Source organism: Conger conger, chromosome 7 (genome assembly GCF_963514075.1).
Source record: "Conger conger chromosome 7, fConCon1.1, whole genome shotgun sequence".
Classification (NCBI taxonomy): Eukaryota; Metazoa; Chordata; class Actinopteri; order Anguilliformes; family Congridae; genus Conger; species Conger conger.
In genome coordinates this window covers 60911622-60935227 of record NC_083766.1, presented here as the reverse complement: position 1 = coordinate 60935227, position 23606 = coordinate 60911622, and the positions used below count along the sequence as shown (strand labels likewise).

The window sequence follows — 23606 nt, the reverse complement described above, 5'->3', positions numbered from 1 at the left end:
GGTAATATACCTTTTGGATAAACCTGATTTGGGTGAATTGAAGGAAAGGAGACAAAACCCCAGATTGCTTGGTTTCTTCTCCTTGTCTACAAAATCCAGGCCTAAGTTCTTGACCCTAAAAATGGGTCAACCATCTGGAATTTAGAGCCAGACCCCCAGCAGACCTTGGTCAGGGGGTTAACACCAATGGCTCCTACAGAGACAGCTTTTGCCCAGTTTCCCCTCGGCTCCTGGACGGTTATGATATCAACGGTAGACTGTTACAAAAACTAGACCATTACACCAGTTGCGCTGAACCAATCAGAATAACACAAAACATTACTATATTCTGACGTGGGATTATCATGAAACATCTTTATGCCAAGGCGGCACGGATGGTGCAGTGGGTCGCCCCCTGCGACCCTGTGACGGGATAAGCGGGTTCAGATAACGGATGGATGGATGGATGATTTTGTGTTGGTGCGTTTTGCTTGTTGGTGCGCTTTTACTGAAAAAGTCAGCTAATCATAGAAAATAGTGAATTACACCAGTAATGTGATAGTGCTTCTGCCAAATCAAGCCTGATGGCAGTCATTTAAGGTACTATGACAAAGATATTAAAATAATGTACATAAAACATGACATGCCAAAGAAGGCGTTTTGCTAGATGGCGTAGCCAGAAACCGTATCACTAACCGTATATATAATTTGGTGAACATTATATATACGGTTGGATAATTTAGTTTGTAGGTTTTTAATTCTATTAATACGTTCCCACAAGTCTTGATGAATGCAATATTTTAAAGTATTCCGGCAGTGTTTTATGAAAAAATAACACTACTTTCTCTCATAACGCAGTCAAACAGTCACTGCATGAAGTGCATAATCGATCTTAGAGCAAGTCGATGGGCCTAATAATGTTGCACGTAGAAGCTATCACTTAAGCAACAGCCTAAGTGATAGTTTGGGGAAGACACGTAGAGATGTAAACAACCTTAGTGAGGTATACTTTCGAGAGTCTTCATCAAGCGCTAAGAGACACCGTTATCAGGAAACACACCCCAGGCTGGTTCAAGCTGACAGAAAGTTGACTGTAACTCAAATAACCACAAATTACAACAGTGGTATGCAGAGCATCTCTGAACAAACAACACATTAAACCTTTGATTGGATGGGCTACACCGCAGCAGAAATAAGTAACAGATACCTAATAAAGTGGTCACTGCCTCAGAGATATGGAAACTAATACAAATAGAAATGTAACACTGATAATCATACAAACCACAAGCTTAAATGCTGAAAATTATCCAGAAACTCACCCAACTAGCCCAACTTTATATAATAAACTTTATATGTGCCCAATATGCAATTACAGAGGTAGAAGTGTCTGTCCTGTTGTTATCAATGAGAGATGTAACTTTTTTTTCATTTAGTGCACAATCTGTCCTTATCAAACAAAAAGCCATTCCTATTAAAGATCTTGGTAAATGGGTTCATACCTTGTTTAGTTGTCCAGTCAGCAACATTTCTTTTGCTCTACTTTATACATCTAAGATAGGCATTCTGGTGACCCACCTTTGAACAGAATATCAATTTGTTGTGTCTCTGCTTGCCCCACCTGTTACCAGGAAGCACCCTCCCAGTTTACTGCCTTCTTTACTGTCTTTTGTGTCAGTTGACCAGTGAATCTGTAACATTTGTATTTCTTGGACTGTTCTTTACTGTATGTACATATAATTTGATAAATGACACACATACACACATACCTCTGATGGCATATAACAGAATTGTATTGCTCCCTATCATTTTATTAAAGCTGATAGACCAAGAATGTTATTTTCTTTGCCCATTCTTTGTGAAAGAATTATCAAGCTTAATGACGAGTTTCACAGTTAGCCATTTTGCCTCTCGATGAAGCAGCTTCTTTCACCATTTCTGAATGGCTCTCTCTTGAAAAATGGCCAAATAAACAAAACCAGGGCCACTGCTTCCCAAACCATGACAAAAGGCCTTATTTTCCTGTATTGATTTAGGCCTGTATAAATAAATGTTAATGAGGAGGTAATGGAATTTTGGAAATAATTTGGCAAACTGCCAACTTAACCATTCAAAAACCCCAGAGTGAGAGAGAGCATATGCATACATGCTTTGTGCATGTGACGTATGTTTGCTGTCATACACAGAACATGTTACAGCAGAACGCAAAACCGTTTTTGAGCAGTTCTGTCAGAATTGGCCCATGTCACGATCGGAGTGTAACATTCTAGTGCTATAAGAGAAGGGCAAAATATATTTTGCAGCTAGTTTAACATTAGAAATGTTGCTAGTGAACACACATATGCGTTGCACTTGCCACCCCCCCACCCCATGCTCGACCTGTTGGACTCTAGGAAACCCTTCACCTGAACTCTGATGCAAACAACTTGGGCCTTGACGTAGTCCTGTTGCAGCTAATTGGAAAGGGGGAGAAGGTGGTTGCCTTCCTCAGTTGCTAGCTCAGCAAAGAATGCAATTACTGCATGAGGAGATGGGAGCTGCTGGCAGTGGTGGTTGCGCTTCATCCCTTATAGATGTACCTTCAAAGACAGTAGTTCTGGCTCTGTACACGCCAAGCCTCTCGCCAGTGGCAGCTCACATTCAAAGAGACTGGATTGCTTGCTGGATTGAACTATGGCAAAACCTTCACTTCACAGTAGAGGACCAGCAGGGGCCAAGCACAGCAATGGAGGCGGGTGCTCGCTTGGCCCTTTTACAAGCAGCTCTTTTCGCCACTGTGAGCAGGCCCTGGAGAAATAGTGGGAGTGTCATGGTTTCCCCAGATGACCTATGGAATTTCCAGGTTTTACCTCTCTAGACCACGTGAGGACGTGCCAGCCATGGTCAGCATGAAATTAACTTCCACATGCGGAATACGGGTGTAATCATTGCCGATTGTGGTCAGCTGTGTGGAGAGCTATGTAAGTCACTTCCTGGCATTGCTCTGGGCTTTGGTGTTTCATTCTGACATGTACACTAATTAAAGAGGTAAAGAGGTAGTTGGAGGACTGTATTGCTTTTAGTCTTTGGTTGGGCGGTTCCCCTGGACCTTCCCTATTTTGGAGCGAGAGGCGTTCCATTGAGGAATCTTGTTTTTCCCTGACCAATGTTATCTCTCAGGTCAATTTTCTGTTGCCGAAATGTTTTGGTCCCCTTTTTTCAGTTATTTTTTCATGAGACTTGCCTGTTTCTGAGGGCATTCCGTGCTAGTCTGCATTTACCCTGTTCGACCGAACTTCTCATTTCTAACTTTGTGATCCCGTCCTGGTCGCTCTTGGTCACCCGCCCCTGCTCCCTCACATGGAGAAACTGGGAAAAACAAATGTTGATTGGACCCAAGCCAAGAACAGAATTGCTGCAATATCGCAGTAATAATCTATCTCACAGGGAGGCTGAACCTGTGGCTCTGAGTCCCTAGGCTGCATGTTACACTGCAGTCATATGTCAGAAGCAACATCATCCATGTTTCGATTCATTACATCATCCCTGAGTCTGGGGGTGGTCCTCTCCTGCCTAAATGAGTGACAGGACAGAGAGGGGAGGGTCCCTCAAGGGCAGGATAAAACCTGAGAGCCTGTCAGGAAGAGAGGACTGCCCACCTGAAACCCGAGACAGGTATTTACACCTTTACATTTACAAGTACAGTCATAGAATGCTTCAGTTACTGCGATTCAAGTAGTACTAGATGATATTGTGTGAGCACTGGGAACAATACAGATGATTCTTGCAGAGCTTAGAAATAAAGATAAGTTATTCCAGTTATAATAATGGGATTTCTCTGATATATATATATATTTATCTAATCACGCGTCAGTTTTTGGTCTGTTTTCAGGGTCTGCTCTGGGACACTGAGGCTCTCAGGCACCCAGTCAAGCAGCTTTCTGAACTTAATTTAGGAAATGTGAAAGTCAACCTGACGGACTTTCAGGAGTTCGAATCTGAGTTGTGCATTGAAAATAGAATTTCATCTCGGACTAGGCTTAATTGGAGTGTACAAAATTGGCCCATATTTCATATTAAATCTCTGTGAACTTATTCATGGTTTTATCATTTGTCATGTTCTGGTGTATGGAGCCAAAACACCAGAAACTGTTAATGTTCAAGAAGTTGGGCACTGCATAATATTCTGCTTTTCTCAGTCTGACAGAATTTCCCAGGAAAATCTGGGATGAACATAACCTACAACAGTCCCATCCTGTTGATTCAGGGCATCGACATTCCCCATCGTTTCATTTACCCAGCATTTGCCCTGCTGTTGGTCGCCTACCTGATCATCCTGACCACCAACATAGGGGTCATGCTGCTTATTTTGATGGACAGGAGCCTTCAGCAGCCAATGTACCTGCTGTTCTTCAGCCTGTCCTTCAACGACGTCCTGGGGAACACGGTGGTTCTGCCTCGAATGATGTTGGACATTGTCTCCACCAACCCGTCCATCAGCTACTCCTGGTGTGTCTCCCAGGCCTTCTTCAGCCAAACTTATGGCGTTTCCTGCCACACGGTGATGATGATCATGGCGTTTGACAGGTATGTGGCCATATGCCACCCTCTGAGGTACACCTCCATCATGAGCCCCACCATGGTGGCTAAGCTGACTGTGTCCGCATGGAGCACATCGATCGCCGTGACCTCCATCCCACTGGGCCTCGCAGTACGGCTAACACGCTGCCGTTCCATTATTCTTAATGCCTACTGTGACATTGCATCTCTCTTCAAGCTCTCCTGCCAGGACTTAAGCATTAACTACATCACTGGGCTCACCTGCAGTATCATAATCAATGGATTGTCCATCGGCAGCATGGCCTTCACATATTTCAGGATCCTGATCAGCTGTGTCTCCAAAAAGAACAAGGAGCTCAACAGAAAGGCCATGCAGACTTGCGCCTCCCATCTGGTCCTCTATCTGATCATGCTCTGGTCCGGATATCTCCTCATCATTTTGCATCGTCTTCAGATTCACCACGGCTACCGGACGTTAGCGGGACTTCTCCATCTCATCATTCCCGCCAACATGAACCCCATCATATATGCTATACAGACCAAGGAACTAAGGACAAAGATTGCGCAGATACTTTATTCAAAAGTAACCCAGCTGCAGTAATGAAAAAATTTGGCCTTTTAACCAACTGCAGCATAATGGATGCTCTTATCTACATGTTAAACGAGTGTCTAACACTGTCGTATGCACTTTGTGACCACTTAATTAGTTATACCTGTACACCGGCTTGTTCATGCAAATGTCTAGTCAGCCAATCATATAGCAGCAACTCACTTCATTCAAACATGCAGAAATGCTCAGTTGCTATTCAGACCAAACTTCTGAATTGGGAAGAAATTTGACTTTGTTAGTGACACACCAACAATATTTTAAAAACTGCTGTTCTCCTGGCATTTTCACACACAACAGTCTCTAGAGTTTACAGAGAATGGTGCAAAAAAACCAAAAACATTCAGTGAGTAGAAGTTCTATGGGCAAAAATGCCTTCTTAATGAGAGAAGTCAGAGGAGAATGGTTAGGGGTGCGTTTACCAAAGCCTTCTTAACGCTACGTCGTTCATAACTTGTACCTTAAGCTCTACCTTAATGCTTTAGCGTGTTTCCCAAAATGTTCTTAGCTAAGTATACCTTCTGTACGTTGTACATTCGTAAGGTTGTTCTGGACCGCTCTTTGCTATACCTTAGCGATGTTGTCAGCTCACTCCGCATGTGGCCACCACTATTACGACCGCAAGCCTCTGAAATCAGCTGTTGCTCTTAGTTGCATCTCAATCTGTAAAGCAATATGTACACTCATAATTCTACAGTTGTAGTTGGCTAATAATATTACTAAAATACCTCTTTAATGGCACCGTTTTCATGCAAATAATAAAATTGTGAATTACGAAGGATGCATGTTGCCTAATATCCTTTTAAATGATATTCATGAACTGACGATTTTCCACTCTCTCTCTGTGTGCTGGAGCGATGTTTAACCATAGTTCTGTCTTGTTTTTTTGGACACTGTGGTCTTAAAACTGGAAAATAATGTTTCTTCATTCAGTGCTACGTGTAACATTATCTCCATTTCCTTTGCTATGGAGCTATGGGACCACTTATTTCAGTTTTTTTCCACCATATCTCCTGTAAAAAAAAAAAAAAAAACAATAAAATAAAATGTTGATTTCGTGTTGGTGCGTTTTCCTTGTTTGCTTTACTGAAAACGTCAGCTAATCATAGAAAATAGTGAATTACACCAGTAATGTGATGGCGCTTCTGCCAAATCAACCCTGATTGCGAAGTCATTCAAGGCACTATGACAAAGATATTAAAATAATGTAAATAAAACATGACATGCCAAGGAAGGCGTATTGCTAGATGGCATAGCCAGAAACCGTATCACAAACCGTATATATAATTTGGTGAAAATTTTATATACGGTTGGATAATTTAGTTTGTACGCTTTAAATTCTATTAATACGTTCCCACAAGTCATGATAAATGCAATATTTTTAAGTATTCCTGCAATGTTTTATTAAAAAATCACACTACTTTCTCTCATAACGCAGTCAAACAGTCACTGCGTGGAGTGCATAATGGATCTTAGAGAAAGTCGATGAGCCTAATAACATTGCAGGTAGAAGCAATCCCTTAAGCAACAGCCTAAGTGATAGTTTGGGGAACACATGTAGAGAAGTAAACAACTTTAGTAAGGTATACCTTAGAGCACAGGTGTCAAACTCCAGTCCTGGAGGACCGTAGTGTCTGCTGGTTTTTGGGGTGTTCTGGGTTCATTCAAGTCACTGATTGGTTAAAGTATCCACACGCCTTGTTCTCAAGGCCTTAACTGGCTTTAATTGGCAGCTGATTGAAAGGAAACCGCACAAACCCGCAGACACTGCGGCCCCCTGGGGATTCAGTTTGACACCCCTACCTTAGAGAGTCTTCTTCAAGCGCTAAGAGACACGGTTATCAGGAAACGCACCCCAGACTGGTTCAAGCTGACAGGAAGTTGACTGAAACTCAAATAACCACGAATTACAACAGTGGTATGCAGAGCAGCTCTGAACAAACACATTAAACCTTTGATTGGATGGGCTACACAGCAGCAGAAATAAGTAACAGATACCTAATAAAGTAGCCACTGCCTCAGAGATATGGAAACTAATACATATATAAATGTATCACTGATAATTATACAAACCATAAGCTTAAATGCTGAAAATTATCCAAAAACTCACCCAACTAGCCTAACTTTATATAATAAACTTTATATGTGCCCAATATGCAGTTACAGAGGTAGACATGTCTGTCCTATTGTTATCAATGAGAGATGTGACTTGTTTTCATTTAGTGCACAATCTGTCCGAATAGAATGAGAAGCCATTCCTATTAAAGATCTTGGTAAATGGGTTCATACCTTGTTTAGATGTCCAGTGAGTCTGTAACTCTGGAGTTTGCATTTATTTTGCTCAACTTTATACATCTAAGACAGGCATTCTGGTGGCCCACAGAATGTCAATTTGTTTTGTCTCTGCTTGCCCCATCTGATCCCAGAAAACTCCCTCCCAGTTTACTGCATTCTTTACTGTCTTTTGTGTCAGTTGACCAGTGAATCTGTAACATTTGTATTTCTTGGACTATTCTTTACTGTATGTCTATATAATTAGATATATTACACACATACACACATACCTCTGATGACATATGACACAATCGTATTACTCCCTTTCATTAAAGTAAAGCTGATAGACCAAGAATTTTCTTTTCTTTGCCCATTCATTGTGAAAAAAATTATCAAGTTCATGACGAGTTTCACAGTTAGCCATTTTGCCTCTCGAAGAAGCAGCAGCATCACTTCTTTCACCATTACTGAATGTAAATGAACAAAACCTGGGCCATTGCTTCCCTAACCATAACAAAAGGCTTTATTTTCCCTCAATGATTTCGGCCTGTATGAATAAATGTTAATAAAGAGGTAATGGGATTTTGGAAATAACTTGGCCAACTGCCAACTTAACAATTCAAAAACCCCAGAGTGAGAGAGAGAGAGCATATGCATACATGCTTTGTGCATGTGACGTATGTGTGATCCCGTCCTGGTCGCTCTTGGTCTCCCGCCCCCCCCCTCCCTCACAAGGAGAGACTGGGAATAACAAATGTTGATTGCATCCAGGGCAAGAACAGAATTGCTGCAATATCGCAGTAATAATGTATCTCACAGGGAGGCTGCACCTGTGGCTCTGATTCCCTAGGCTGCATGTTACACTGCAGTAATATGTCCGAAGCAGCATCACCCGTGGTTCAATTCATTACATCATCACTGAGTGTGGGGGCGGTCCTCTCCTGCCTAAATGAGTGACAGGACAGAGAGGGGAGGGTCCCTAAAGGGCAGGATAAAACCTGAGAGCCCGTCAAGAAGAGAGGACTGCCCACCTGAAACCTAAGACAGGTATTTACACCTTTACATTTACAAGTACAGTCATAGAATGGTTCAGTTACTGCGATTCAAGTTCAACTAGATGATATTGTGTGAGCATTGGGAACAGTACAGATGATTCTTGCAGACCTTAGAAATAAAGATAAGTTATTCCAGTTATAATAATGGGATTTCTCTGACATATATATTTCTCTCATCACGCGTCAGTTTTTGATCTGTTTTTAGGGTCTGCTCTGGGACACTGAGGCTCTCAGGCACACGATCAAGCAGCTTTCTGAACTTAATTAAGGAAATGTGAACGTCAACCTGACGGAGTTTTAGTACTTAGAATCTGAGTTGTGTATTGAAAATAGAATTTCATCTCGGACGAGGCTTCATTGGAGTCTGCAAAATTGGCCCATATTTCATATTAAATCTGTCTGAACTTTAACCTCATATTCATGGTTTTATTATTTGTCATGTTCTGGTGTATGGAGCCAAAACACCAGAAACTGTTAATGTTCAAGAAGTTAGGCACTGCATAATATTCTGCTTTTCTCAGTCTGACAAAATTTCCCAGGGAATCTGGGATGAACATAACCTACAACAGTCCCATCCTGTTGATTCAGGGCATCGACATTCCCCATCATTTCATTTACCCAGCATTTACGCTGCTGTTGGTCGCCTACCTGATCATCCTGACCACCAACATAGGGGTCATGCTGCTTATTTTGATGGACAGGAGCCTTCAGCAGCCAATGTACCTGCTGTTCTTCAGCCTTTCCTTCAACGACGTCCTGGGAAGCACGGTGGTTCTGCCTCGAATGATGTTGGACATCGTCTCCACCAACCCGTCCATCAGCTACTCCTGGTGTGTCTCCCAGGCCTTCTTCAGCCACACTTATGGCGTTTCTTGCCAAACGCTGATGATGATCATGGCCTTTGACAGGTATGTGGCCATATGCCACCCTCTGAGGTATACCTCCATCATGAGCCCCACTATGGTGGCTAAGCTGACTGTGTCCGCATGGAGCACATCGATCGTCCTGATCTCCATCACACTGGGCCTCGCAGTACGGCTAACACGCTGCCGTTCCATTATTCTTAATGCCTTCTGCGACATTGCATCTCTGTACAAGCTCTCCTGCCAGGACTTGAGCATTAACAACATCACTGGGCTTACCTGCAGTATCATAATCAATGGATTGTCCATCGCCAGCATGGCCTTCACATATTTCAGGATCCTGATCAGCTGTGTCTCCAAAAAGAACAAGGAGCTCAACAGAAAGGCCATGCAGACTTGCGCCTCCCATCTGGTCCTCTATCTGATCATGCTCTGCTCCGGATACCTCATCATCATTTTGCATCGTCTTCAGATTCACAACGGCTACCGGACGTTGGCGGCACTTCTCTTTTTCATCATTCCCGCCAACATGAACCCCATCATATATGCTATACAGACCAAGGAACTAAGGACCAAGATTGTGCAGATACTTTATTCAAAAGTAACCCAGCTCCAGTAATGAAAAAATGTGGCCTTTAAACCAACTGCAGCATAATGGATGCTCTTATCTACATGTTAAACTTGTGTCTTACACTGTCGTATGCACTTAGTGACCACTTAATTAGTTACACCTGTACACCGGCTTGTTCATGCCAATATCTAGTCAGCCAATCATACAGCAGCAACTCACTTCATTCATGCATGCAAAAATGGCTAGGAGGTTCAGTTGCTATTCAGACCAAACATCTGAATTGGGAAGAAATTTGACTTTGACCTTTGTTGGTGACAGACAGAATGGTTTGACTATTTTAAAAACTGCTGTTCTCCTGGCATTTTCACGCACAACAGTCTTTAGAGTTTACAGGGAATGGTGCAAAAAAAACAAAAACATTCAGTGAGTAGAAGTTCTATGGGCAAAAATGCCTTCTTAATGAGAGGAGTCAGAGGAGAATGGCAAGGGGTGCGTTTCCCAAAGCCTTCTTAACGCTACGTCATTCATAAGTTGTACCTTAACCTCTACCTTAACGCTTTAGCGTGTTTCCCAAAATGTTCTTAGCAAAGTATACCTTCTTTACGGAGACGTGTGCGTGGGAGGTTGTTCCCAAAATGCACGACTCAGAAACAGGGGGGTAATAAAGTCCCGTCAGGGCAGAGTCAAAAAACAAGCAATGATCATACACGTAAAATCCAGCCAAAAAAGTACCGAGAGAAATGGCAGTTTCGTAATCGATACACCATGCAAAAAGTCCGGTAGCCAGGAAAGCTGTCAGCGAGGCAGAAGTACCGGTGGACGGTAGGCAGGCTCAGGGTCGATGACGGCGCAAGAATCAAGACCGAATTCTGCTCTGAGGGGCAAAAGCACAAAGTCAGCAGACAAAGTCGTGGTACAGGCAGGCAATGGTCAGAACAGAAGTCAATAATCTTTTGTTAATAAACAGGCTTGGATCGTAACTAGTAGACAATGGCTTGACAAAAATGCTAAAGAGATTTTGCAAAGACAAGACATGGAACTGAGCTTATATGCAGGTGTAGACAGGTGCAGACAATTAGCTTGAGAGCAGCATGAGAATGGAAATCAGGTGTGGAGGATTGACAAGTTAACAAGGTAATTTGTAATCGTTAGTAATAAACCTATCCTATCCTAGCGTGAGTAAATTAGGAAATGGCATGCACAAGAAACGTAAGGTAACATGAACACATGGTTAGAATGTTAGTATTACCCAATCCTGATCTAAAGTTAGTAGATTAGTAAGAAGACAAGGGAAATTGAAACAATTAGGGTGTGAGTGACAGAAAGGGAGAGAGAGAAAGCAGGAATGCAAGGTTTGTAGAAAGACACAAAAAAGTGTTTACGAAACAATTAACAGAACCACATAACATGAAACAAACATGACATAACAAGTTTGCGAAATTATGACAATAAACTATATGACATGACATGGCAAGACAAAGAAATAAATGGTAACAAGAACTAAACATTAAACATAACAATAAACATGACAATAACATAACCAAGACAATAACTAAACAAGAAACATGACGTGACAAACATGAAACGTGACATGTACGCTGTACATTCGTAAGGTTGGTCTGGACCGCTCTTAGCTATACCTTATCGATGTTGTCAGCTCACTCTGCTTGTGGCCACCACTGTTATGACCGCAAGCCTCTGAAATCAGCTGTTGCTCTTAGTTAGATCTCAATCGGTTAAGCAATATGTACACTAATAATTCTACAGTTATAGTTGGTTAATAATATTACTAAAATACCACTTTAATGGCACTGTTTTCATGCAAATAATAAAACTGTAAATTACGAAGGATGCATGTTGCCTAATTGCCTTTTAAATGATATTCATGAACTGACGATTTGCCACTCTCTCTGTGTGCTGGAGCGATGTTTAACCATAGTTCTTTCTCATTTATTTTGGACACCGTAGTCTTTAAACTGGAAAATAATGTTTCTTTATTCAGCGTTACGTGTAACATTATCTCCATTTCCTTTGCTTTGAAGCTGTGGGACTGCTTATGTCAGTTTTTTTCCAACATATCTTATGTAAAAAAATAAAAAATAAAAAATAAAATAAAATGTTGATTTAGTGCGTTTTGCTTGTTGGTGCGCCTTTACTGAAAACGTCAGCTAATCATAGAAAATAGTGAATTACACCAGTAATGTGATGGTGCCTCTGCCAAATCAACCCTGATTGCAAAGTCATTGAAGGTACTATGACAAAGATATTAATATAATGTAAATAAGCAACAGCCTAAGTGATAGTTTGGGGAACACACGTAGAGAAGTAAACAACTTTAGTAAGGTATACCTTAGAGAGTCTTCGTCAAGTGCTCAGAGACACCGTTGTCAGGAAACGCACCCCAAACCATAAGCTTAAATGCTGAAAATGATCCAAAAACTCACCCAACGAGCCCAACTTTATATAATAAACTTTATATGTGCCCAATATGCAGTTACAGAGGTAGAAGTTTCTGTCCTGTTGTTATCAATGAGAGATGTGACTTGTTTTCATTTAGTGCACAATCTGTCCGAATAGAACAAGAAGGCATTCATATTAAAGATCTTGGTAAATGGGTTCATACCCTGTTTAGTTGTCCAGTGAGCTACATTTCTTTTGCTCTACTTCATATATCTAAGACAGGCATTCTGGTGACCCACCTTTAACAGACTGTCTATTTGTTTTGTCTCTGCTTGCCCCACTTGCTTTCAGAAAGCACCCTCCCAGTTTACTGCACTCTTTAATGTCTTTCGTGTCAGTTGACCAGTGAATCTGTAACATCTGTATTTCTTGGGCTGTACTTTACTGTATGTATATATCTTTTGATAAATTACACACATACCTCTGATGACATATGACAGAATCGTATTACTTGGTATCATTTTATTAAAGCAGATACACCAAGAATTTTCTGCCCATTCTTTGTGAAAGAAATTCTCAAGCTTAATGACGAGTTTCACAGTTAGCCATTTTGCCTCTCGAAGAAGCAGCAGCATCACTTCTTTCACCATTACTGAATGGCCCTCTCTTGAAAGATGGCCAATGTAAATAAACAAAACCAGGGCCACTGCTTCCCTAACCACGACAAAAGGCTTTATTTTCCCTTAATGATTTCGGCCTGTATAAATAAATGTTAATAAAGAGGTAATGGGATTTTGGAAATAACTTGGCAAACTGCCAACTTAACCATTCAAAAACCCCAGAGTGAGAGAGAGCATATGCATACATGCTTTGTACATGTGACGTATGTCTGCTGTGAGAATGAGAGCGTAACATTTTAGGGCTATAATCCATCCATCCGTCCATTTTCACCCGCTTACCCGGAGTCAGGTCACAGTGGCAGTCGGGTAAGCTGGGTATTCCAGGCGTTCCTCTCCCCATCAACGCATTCCAGCTCCTCCTGGGGGATCCTGAGGCATTCCCAGGCCAGGAGAGATATATAATCTCCAGCGGGTTCTGGGTCTACCTTGGGGTCTCCGCCAAGTTGGAAATGCCCGGAAATCCTCCAATGGGAGGCGCCCAGGAGGCATCCTGACTCTACTCCAGCTCTACTCCGAGCTCCCTCTGGATTTCTGAGCTCCTCACCCCATCTCTAAGGCTGAGCCCAGCCACCCTCCGGAGGAAGCTAATTTTGGCCGCTTGTATCCGCAATCTCATTCTATCGATCACTACCCAAAACTTGTGACCATAGGTGAGGGTTGGGACGTAGATCGACCGGCATATCAAGAGCTTCACCTTCCGGCTCAGCTCCCTCTTCACCATGATGGTCCGGTTCAATGCCCGCATTATTGCTGACTCTGCACTCATCTGCCTGTCGATCTCACGCTCCCTTCTACCCTCACTCGTGAACAAGACCCCAAGATACTTGAACTCCTTCACTTGGGGCAATGGCTCGTTCCCAACATGGAGGGAACTGTCAAACTGGTTCACCGCTGGTGTCCACCGGCGGGTTCTTGGGTTGCCGCCCCGACAGGCACCGATGATCTTCTAGCCACAGCTCCTGCTTCCCATCTGGAGCAGAACTATGGAGTCTCCAGGCGGCACCTTTTCCAGGATGCCGCCCAGTGACTCGAAGAAGACCAGATACTCTGAACTGCCGTTTGGTGCATAAGCACAAACGACAGTCAGAGCTTTCCCCCCAGCGACACGTAGTCGCAAAGAGGTGACCCTCTCGTTCCCTGGGTGAAACTCCAACACAGTGGCACTCAGCCGGTGTCTTGTGAGTATCCCCACACCCGCCCGGCGCCTCTCACCCTGAGCAACTCCAGAAAAGAACAGTGTCCAGCCCCTCTCCAGGAGTTTGGTTCCGGAACCAGTGCTGTGCGTGGAGGTGAGCCCAACTATATCTAGTTGGTACCGCTCGGCCTCCGCACTAGCTCCGGTTCCTTCCCCCAAGCAGTCTGCGACGCCGAGGATCAGCACGCCCGGATCCTCTCCTTTGCGCACTGCCCGTTGGGCAAAGCACCCGACTCCTATGCTGACCCCTGCAGGTGGTGAGCCCACAGGGTGGCGACCCCACGTTACAAATTCGGGTTGTGCCCGGCCAGGCCCCATGGGATAAGGCCCGGCCACCAGACGCTCGCCGATGAGCTCCCCTCCCGGTTCTGGCTCCAGGAGGGGGCCCCGGTTTCTCTTTTCTGGGTGAGTTAACTTGGTATTTGTGTGGCCGTGTCATGGAGTCTTTGAATCGCTCTTAGTCTGGCCCCTCACCTGGGACCAATTTGCCTTGGGAGACCCAATGCTAGCAATGCTAATGCTAATGCCCCCGACAACATAGCTCCCAGAATCACCGGGACACACAAACCCCTCCACCACATTAAGGTGCCGATTCCTTGGAGAGGCCACCTATAAGAAGGGCAAAATATATTTTAACATGTTAACATGTTTTAATGTTGCTAGTGAACACACATATGTGTTGCATTTGTCACCCCCCCACCCCATACTTAACCTGTTTGACTCTCGGAAACCCTTCACCTGAACTCTGATGCAAGCAGCTTGGGCCTTGACGTAGTCATGTTGCAGCTAATTGAAAAGGGGGAGAAGGTGGTTGCCTTCCTCAGTTGCTAGCTCAGCAAAGAATGCAATTACTGCATGAGGAGATGGGAGCTGCTGGCAGTGGTGGTTGCGCTTCATCCCTTATACATGTACCTTCAAAGACAGTAGTTCTGGCTCTGTACATGCCATGCCACTCTCCAGTGGCAGCTCACATTCAAAGAGACTGGATCGCTTGCTGGATTGAACCATGGCGAAACTTTCACTTCACAGTAGAGGACCAGCAGGGGCCAAGCACAGCAATAAAGGCGGGTGCTCGCTTGGCCCTTTTGCTCGCTGCTCCTGTCGCCACGGTAGGCCCTGGAGATATAATTGGAGAGACAGGGAATAACAAATGTTGATTGGATCCAGGGCAAGAACAGAATTGCTGCAATATCGCAGTAATAATGTATCTCACAGGGAGGCTGCACCTGTGGCTCTGATTCCCTAGGCTGCATGTTACACTGCAGTAATATGTCAGAAGCAGCAGCACCCGTGTTTCGATTCATTACATCATCACTGAGTCTGGGGGTGACAGAGAGGGGAGGGCTTGTGGCAGGACAGAGAGGGGAGGGCCCTGAAAGGATAGGATAAAACCTGAGAGCCCATCAGGAAGAGAGGACTGCCCACCTGAAACCTGAGACAGGTATGACCTCGACTTTATACCACTCAGTACTGCCATTGAATGGTTCAGTTACTGTGATTCAAGTTGTGCTAGATGTTAAGATATTAAGATATGTTATTCCAGTTATAATGGGATTTTTCTAATATCTATATTTCTCTGATCACACGTCAGCTTTTTGTCTGTTTTCAGGGTCTGCTCTGGGACACTGGGGCTCTCCGGCATCCAGTCAATCAGCTTTCTGAACTTAATTAAGGAAATGTGAATGTCAACCTGATGGCACAAGAGGAGTTAGAATCTGAGTTGTGTATGGAGTATCTCCGAGGGAAGAGGCGAACTCGTAGTCGGTAGGCGTGCAGGGGGGTCCGGTAGCAGGAGAGCTGTCAGCGAGGCAGAAGTACAGGCGGATGGCAGGCAGGGTCGTAGTCGAAGGCGAAGCAGAAGTCGAAACCATAAAACAAACAGCAAGGCAAAAGTACAAAATCGGTCGGCGAGGACGTGGTCAAAAAACAAACGATGGTCAACAAAACAGAGATCAATAATCAATGGTCGGTAAAACAGGCATGGATCGTAACGTGTAATCAATAAATGTAAATGCTCAAGCGTTGCGTTGATAACCAGAGGCAGACAATTTCGCGAAGAACCGTAGTGCGACTGGGCTATAAATGCGGGTGTAGACAGGTGTAGACAATTAGTTTAGAGAGTAGAAAGGAAATGAAAAACAGGTGCGATGGATGACGAGTTTAACAAGGTAATTAGTAATTGTTAGTAATAAACCTATCCTGCCCTAGCATTAGTAAATTAGTAAATGACATGCACGAGAAACGTAAGGTAACATGAACACATAATTAGTTTGTTAGTTCTACCCAATCCTGATCTAGCGTAGTTTTAGTAAATAGACAAATGGAAACAATTAGGGTGTGAATGACAGAAAGAGAGAGAGAGAAAAAGGCGGAACGCAAGGTTTGCGGAAAGACAAGTAAAAGTGTATGTTTAAAAAGTAACCAGTCTACGTAACAATAAACATGAATCAAAACATAACACAAAACGAAACTAAGATGATAACCACTCAACATAACAAGGTAATATAATCGTAACGAAACATAACTAGACATGACGAGAAAATAAATCGTAACAAGAAATAAACGAAACAACATGACGAACCTAGACTAACATAATACATGATAAGACAATAAGTGACTATGCCAAAATGAATAAACATAAAACATGGCAAAACAGACCTGAAACATGACACTATCATTTTATTAAAGCTGATACACCAAGAATTTTCTGGCCTTTCTTTGTGAAAAAAATTCTCAAGCTTAATGACGAGTTTCACAGTTAGCCATTTTGCCTCTCTAAGAAGCAGCAGCATCACGTCTTTCACCATTACTGAATGGCCCTCTCTTGAAAGATAACAATAAACAAAACCAGGGCCACTGCTTCCCTAACCACGACAAAAGGCTTTATTGTCCCCGATTGACTTCGGCCAGTATAAATAAATGTTAATGAGGAGATAATGGAATTTTGGAAATAACGTGGAAAACTGCCAACTTAACCATTCAAAAACCCAAGAGTGAGAGAGAAAGCATATGCATACATGCTTTGTGCATGTGACGTATGTGTGCTGTCATACACAGAACATGTTCCAGCAGAAAGCAAAACTGTTTTCGAGCAGTTCTGTCAGAATTGGGCCCTGGCAGGATCGCAGTGTAACACTCGAGCGCTATAAGAGAAGGGCAATGCAGCCGGGTTCTCGCTTGGCCCTTTTGCTAGCAGCTCCTGTCACCACTGTGAGCAGGCCATGGAGAAATAATGGGAGTGTCATGCTTTCCCCAGCCTACATGTAAAACCCGGGATTTCCATCTCTCTAGACCATGAGAGGGCGTGCCGGCCATGGTCAGCATGAGACGTTACCTTCCGCATGCAGAATGCGGGTGTAATCACTGCGGATTGTGGTCAGCTGCGTGGAGAGCTATTTAAGTCTCTTCCTGGCACTGCTCTGGGCTTTGGTGTTTCATTCTGACACGTACACTGAGTAAAGAGGTAAAGATGTGGTTGGAGAACTGAATTGCGTTTAGTCTTGAAAGGCATTACGTTACCTCTTTAGAATTAATTAGAAGCGTAGGCACTAGTAGTTCTACTTTGGTTGGGGCGTTCCCCTGGACCTTCTCTATTTTAGTTTCTTAAGTCATCTTCTGTTTAGAAGAGTGAGCGGCGGAGTTCGCCTCTTGAGATTTAGCCTTATCGAAACTCTTCCATTGAGGCATCTCGTTTTTCTCTGAATGACGTTATCTCTGAGGTAAATTTTCTGTTGGCGAAACGGCGGGGAGTTTTGGTTGCTTTTTTCATTTTTTTTTTCACGAGACTTGCCTGTTTCCTCGGGCATTCCGTGCGAGTCTGCACATACCCTGTTCCACCGACTTTGCAGTTTTGTTTCAGTTGGCATTTCACCAGGGAGTTTCTTTCCCATGTTATGTTTTTCCCTCTCCTCTAGTGGCCCCACACATTTGTGAGGGTTTCCAAGATTATATCAGTGGTTATTCAACTTCTTATTGGTAAGTTCCCTCTTGGTCTCCTGCCCCCGCTCCCTCACAGGGAGAAACTGGGAATAACAAATGTTGATTGGATCCAGGCCAAGAACAGAAATGCCACACTGCTGCAGTAATAATGTATCTCACAGGGAGGCTGCACCTGTGGCTCTGATTCCCTAGGCTGCTTGTTACACTGCAGTAATATATCAGAAGCAGCCTCACCCGTTTTTCGATTCATTACATCATCACTGAGTGTGGGGGCGGTCCTCTCCTGCCTAAATGAGTGACAGGACAGAGAGGGGAGGGTCCCTCAAGGGCAGGATAAAACCTGAGAGCCCGTCAAGAAGAGAGGACTGCCCACCTGAAACCTGAGACAGGTATTTACACCTTAACATTTACAAGTACAGTCATAGAATGGTTCAGTGACTGCGGTTCAAGTTGTACTAGATGATATTGTGTGAGCATTTGGAACAGTACAGATGATTCTTGCAGACCTTAGAAATAAATATAAGTTATTACAATTATAATAATGGGATTTCTCTGATATATATATTTCTCTAATCACGCGTCAGTGAGAACCTGATGGACTTTCAGGAGTGAGAATCCGAGTTGTGTATTGAAAATAGAATTTCATCTCGGACTAGGCTTAATTGGAGTCTGCAAAATTGGCCCATATTTCATATTAAATCTGTCTGAACTTTAACCTCATATTCATGGTTTTATTATTTGTCATGTTCTGGTGTATGGAGCCAAAACACCAGAAACTGTTAATGTTCAAGAAGTTAGGCATTGCATAATATTTTGCTTTTCTCAGTCTGACAGAATTTCCCAGGAAATCTGGGATGAACATGACCTACAACAGTCCCATCCTGTTGATTCAGGGCATCGATCTTCCCCATCGTTTCATTTACCCAGCGTTTGCCCTGCTGTTGGTCGCCTACCTGATCATCCTGACCACCAACATAGGGGTCATGCTGCTTATTTTGATGGACAGGAGCCTTCAGCAGCCAATGTACCTGCTGGTCTTCAGCCTGTCCTTCAACGACGTCCTGGGAACAACAGTGGTTCTGCCTCGAATGATGTTGGACACCGTCTCCACCAACCCGTCCATCAGCTACTCCTGGTGTGTCTCCCAGGCCTTCTTCACCCAGGCTTATAATGTTTCCTGCCACACGGTGATGATGATCATGGCTTTTGACAGGTATGTGGCTATATGCCACCCGCTGAGGTACACCTCTATCATGAGCCCCACCATGGTGGCTAAGCTGATTGTGTCCGCATGCAGCACATCGATCGTTCTGACCTCCATCCCACTGGGCCTCGCAGTACGGCTAACACGCTGCCGTTCCATTATTCTTAATGACTTCTGCGACATTGCATCGCTGTACAAGCTCTCCTGCCAGGACTTAAGCATTAACTACGTCACTGGGCTTACCTGCGGTATCATCCTCATTGGATCGTCCATCACCAGCGTCGCCTTCACTTATTTCAGGATCCTGATCAGCTGTGTCTCCAAAAAGAACAAGGAGCTCAACAGAAAGGCCATGCAGACTTGCGCCTCCCATCTGGTCCTCTATCTGATCATGCTCTGGTCCGGATTCCTCATCACCGTTTTGCATCGTCTTCAGATTCACAACGGCTACCGGACGTTGGCGGGACTTCTCCATGTCATCATTCCCGCCAACATGAACCCCATCCTATATGCTATACAGACCAAGGAACTAAGGACCAAGATTGTGCAGATACTTTATTCAAAAGTAACCCAGCTGCAGTAATGAAACAATGTGGCCTTTAAACCAACTGCAGCATAATGGATGCTCTTATCCACGTTAAACTAGTGTCTTACATTGTCATATACACTTAGTGAATCTCATCCGATTCCTTGATTTTACTGGATCACATCCATACCAAACAGATTACCCTCATGTTTTATTATGTTGCAGTCATCATGAAACTTCCCTCCTGATTCTCCATTTTACATGCAATTCCTGTTACCATTACATAAGACATAATGCAATAATACAAGGATCACATGGGCAATGTTTTCAAGGTTTTACCAGGTCTATTTAATATCTCAACAGCAGTTTTGAATATTTAATCCAGGTGAGCAGTCACCGGTGTAATGACAGCAGTGCCCAAATGAGGGCACTGTGGCATTGTCTGGAGTCTTTCCCCTTGGAAGTGACCAGTTGTGGGGTCACGGGAGAGGGGGGCACAAATGCCCTGAAGGATTCTTTTCCCATGATTTGGTCAGGGAAACCCCTGTGACCCAACTGCCGTTAAATAACTTCACAGCCACCATTCAGCTTCCCCTTAACTCCTTCGGCGCCAATGGCCCGAACCTCCCCAAAGCTAGTTCAAACAGTATTGTCCTTTGTTCCTTTGACATGTACCAAAAGCCCCAGCTCTCAGGTTCCTCACAAATGGCAGCCCTTCCTGAGTTCCACTTTGCCTTTGGATACCCAGTGTCGTAGGGCTGACTGTGGGTTGAGGTGTGTTATGTAAGGAGCGGATCAGATGTTGGATGGTCGGGGGGGAAAAGGTTGCAAGATATTATATCTATGAATGTAGTTGGGAGTTTTCATGATAACTGCATTATGCTGTAAATATGTATTTGTACCTCTCATGGTAATATACCTTTTGGATAAACCTGATTTGGGTGAATTAAAGGAAAGGAGACAAAACCCCAGATTGCTTGGTTTCTTCTCCTTATCTCCAAAATCCAGGCCTTAGTTCTTGACCCTAAGAATGGGTCACCCATCTGGAATTTACAGCCAAACTCCCACTAGTGAGACCTTGGTCAGGTAGCTAAAACAAATGGCTTCTACAGAGACAACTTTTGCCCAGTTTCCCCTTGGCTCCTGGATGGTTATGATATCAAAGGCAGACTGTCACAAAAACTAGACCATTACACCAGTCGCACTGAACCAATCAGAATAACACCAAACATTCCTATTTTCTGATCTGGGATTATCATGAAACATCTTTATGCCATCTCCAGTATTCCTGTGCTCAAAACCTGTAAGGAATGTGAGAGAAGGGGGGGCTCCCCAGGGGGCCCAGGAAAACTCCTCCAGGAGCCCTTTTCTAGTTCTTGGTGCATGAAACCAAATGTTAATTATTACTGGCTTACAGATTCCCCCTTGGCCCCGTGGGACAAACAACACAGTTCCAAGGGGTCACTGTGAAAGCCGTGGCTGTACATGTAATTCCCTGCGGATGCTTGGGGTCTCCATCCCGACAGTGTTGGCACCTGCAGGGGGCTGATCACCAAAGCAGAAGGGGTAGAGGATTTTAGGGAGTGGATGATGACGGCCCCTCAGACCACCCAGTCCCACCAGTCCCACCATGTGTAGGCATCCTGGGCAGAGCTGGTAGAGGAGCAAGCCCTGAACGACCTGTTGCACCGGGTCCATTGCGAAGTCCTCAATCACTTCCAGTCGATCAAGTGACTCGCTGGACAGGTCAGACCTTCTTGCGTGAAGGAGCTCATCTCGCTGATGACGTACTACTGCGGGTGAGACACCTGGATGATCTCAGCGTGGCATACAAAAACTGAACACTGATACATTTGGTACACATGTGAGAAAATATTGTTACACATAAATCATGGCAAGATGTTACATGACAACCTGTGCGAGTGGTGAATATGGTCTCCGTGTCCCTTGTAGAGATATGCACCAATTTAAATACCTGACTCTTCACTACTACGCAGGTTGAGCGTATGGCAGTGGAATTTTAGATAGACCTGTTTTCGGTGAATCAAAAGAAAAGAAACCAAAAATCCAAAAAACACAATACAACTACTTATAATAAACATACAAACAATACATACATACATTAAAGAGGTGGATAATTAATATTTTCCCTTTGCTCTGAAAAAAATCCACCGATGCCAGTCTAAGGCTTCAATGAACTCCCTTACGACATGACTAGGGTTCTTGTGCAGACAAAAGTCCAGAATCTCTTGCTTGGCAGCAGCAAACCAACCCTCGGCATATGTTCTGCAGGCTAAGACACGCTCGATGGTATGGGTCCGATTGACAAGTGAACGGCTGATAGAAAGGAGCGCCTGCGCTTCAGATCTAACAGCCGTGAATATATTTTTTGTTTACTATTAATGATATGTTTGAGACCAGTGATCATCTGGTTTAACAAACTTGATGAAATTTAGGATAATTAATTATCCTAAAAGTATTGGACGGCACGTCTGCCTAAGAATTCAGAAACTAAATTATCAAGCTGTGCCTGTAGCCATGCATACCATTATATTGCAGTATGTTGCATGCAGAACAGAATGCTGGGAAGGTTAAAACTAACATATACCAAATACAAGATGTGTAATGCAGCTATTTGCTTCAAAATATAAACATTTATGCAGGGTGAATGTCTGCATAAATCCATACTTCAAATTAAAGAATTCATTAAAAACAATACATCAAAACAAAACAAATCATACACTCCCTCAAGATAAATCATTGGGAGTGCAGGTTCACTGCTCTTACAAGAAGAAACACCACAGGTGACAAACAATTGGGGAAGGAGAGAAGACGCACAAAGGGAGCAGTGGGAAGCTGTGAGGGGGGCAGTGAGGAACTGAGAAGTTTGAAACTGTGGAGGGAGTAGAATGTCCCATAAACATGTAAACATTATACATTTGGCCTTTGCCTAAATAATTTAATTTATCCTATAGGATAAATGATATAATCAGGGAATTCATCCTTTTTATTAAGGATGTATCCTTACAAGGGCAAAGCTTATTTGACGTTTATTACAGAACATTTTGTATATTTAACTCTCCACATGCCCATAACAAATGCTTTCTAAACTATTGCCTGTGTATTTAATTACAAGTATACAACTGTTGCCAATACTGGCAGCACAGGCCAGAGGAATCAGCTTCCAGCAGCTCAAAAAGACAGACATTCTGAGGGGCAGAGACTTGTATCTGCTGTGGCACCCAGCGTCCCTATGACGTAACATCGGGCCCAGTACACAGAGGTATTGCAACCACTGATACAGGCCTCAATCACTGAGACTTAAAACTGCGGTTCCATCCGGACAGATACCTGATAGTCTCAAGTCTTGCAAACACCACACTGGTTGTAACCACCACAATCAGAGGGCTTGAGAGGTATGCCCGCCGTGGAACACAGACACCCTGGGTTCAGTATCAGCACTCTCCAGACTCTGCTTCTAGGTCTGGAACCTAGAACCTAGGCTATGCCCCTGATTCAGCACTCAGTTACAACTTATAACGATTTATGCAATTATAATGGAGAAGCTTGCCACCTTAAACGGAGCACAAGCTTACTCCAAAATTATTATTATATATGCGCATCCTAACAGACCGCACACATATATGTATTATTATTCAACCTGGAATTTCCATCTCTCTAGACCATGAGAGGGCGTGCCGGCCACGGTCAGCATGAGACGTTACCTTCTTGAGACGGGTGCGTGGGGGTTGGACCCAAAATGCACGACTCAGAAAC

At 43.7% G+C, this 23606-nt stretch overlaps 3 protein-coding genes across 3 annotated transcripts; all 3 read left to right on the top strand.

Moving 5' to 3' along the window:
- The first annotated feature begins 4183 nt into the window (after positions 1–4183).
- LOC133133554 (putative gustatory receptor clone PTE03) lies at positions 4184–5116 on the top strand. The gene has a single exon (XM_061249654.1). It carries the CDS (start codon positions 4184–4186, stop codon positions 5114–5116), a length of 933 nt encoding a protein of 310 aa, XP_061105638.1.
- Positions 5117–9000: 3884 nt separating this feature from the next.
- LOC133133553 (putative gustatory receptor clone PTE03) lies at positions 9001–9933 on the top strand. The gene has a single exon (XM_061249653.1). The coding sequence runs from the start codon at positions 9001–9003 to the stop codon at positions 9931–9933; it is 933 nt and encodes a 310-aa protein (XP_061105637.1).
- Positions 9934–18959: 9026 nt separating this feature from the next.
- On the top strand, positions 18960–19886 carry LOC133133552 (putative gustatory receptor clone PTE01). Its single transcript, XM_061249652.1, has one exon. The coding sequence runs from the start codon at positions 18960–18962 to the stop codon at positions 19884–19886; it is 927 nt and encodes a 308-aa protein (XP_061105636.1).
- Positions 19887–23606: the final 3720 nt, after the last annotated feature.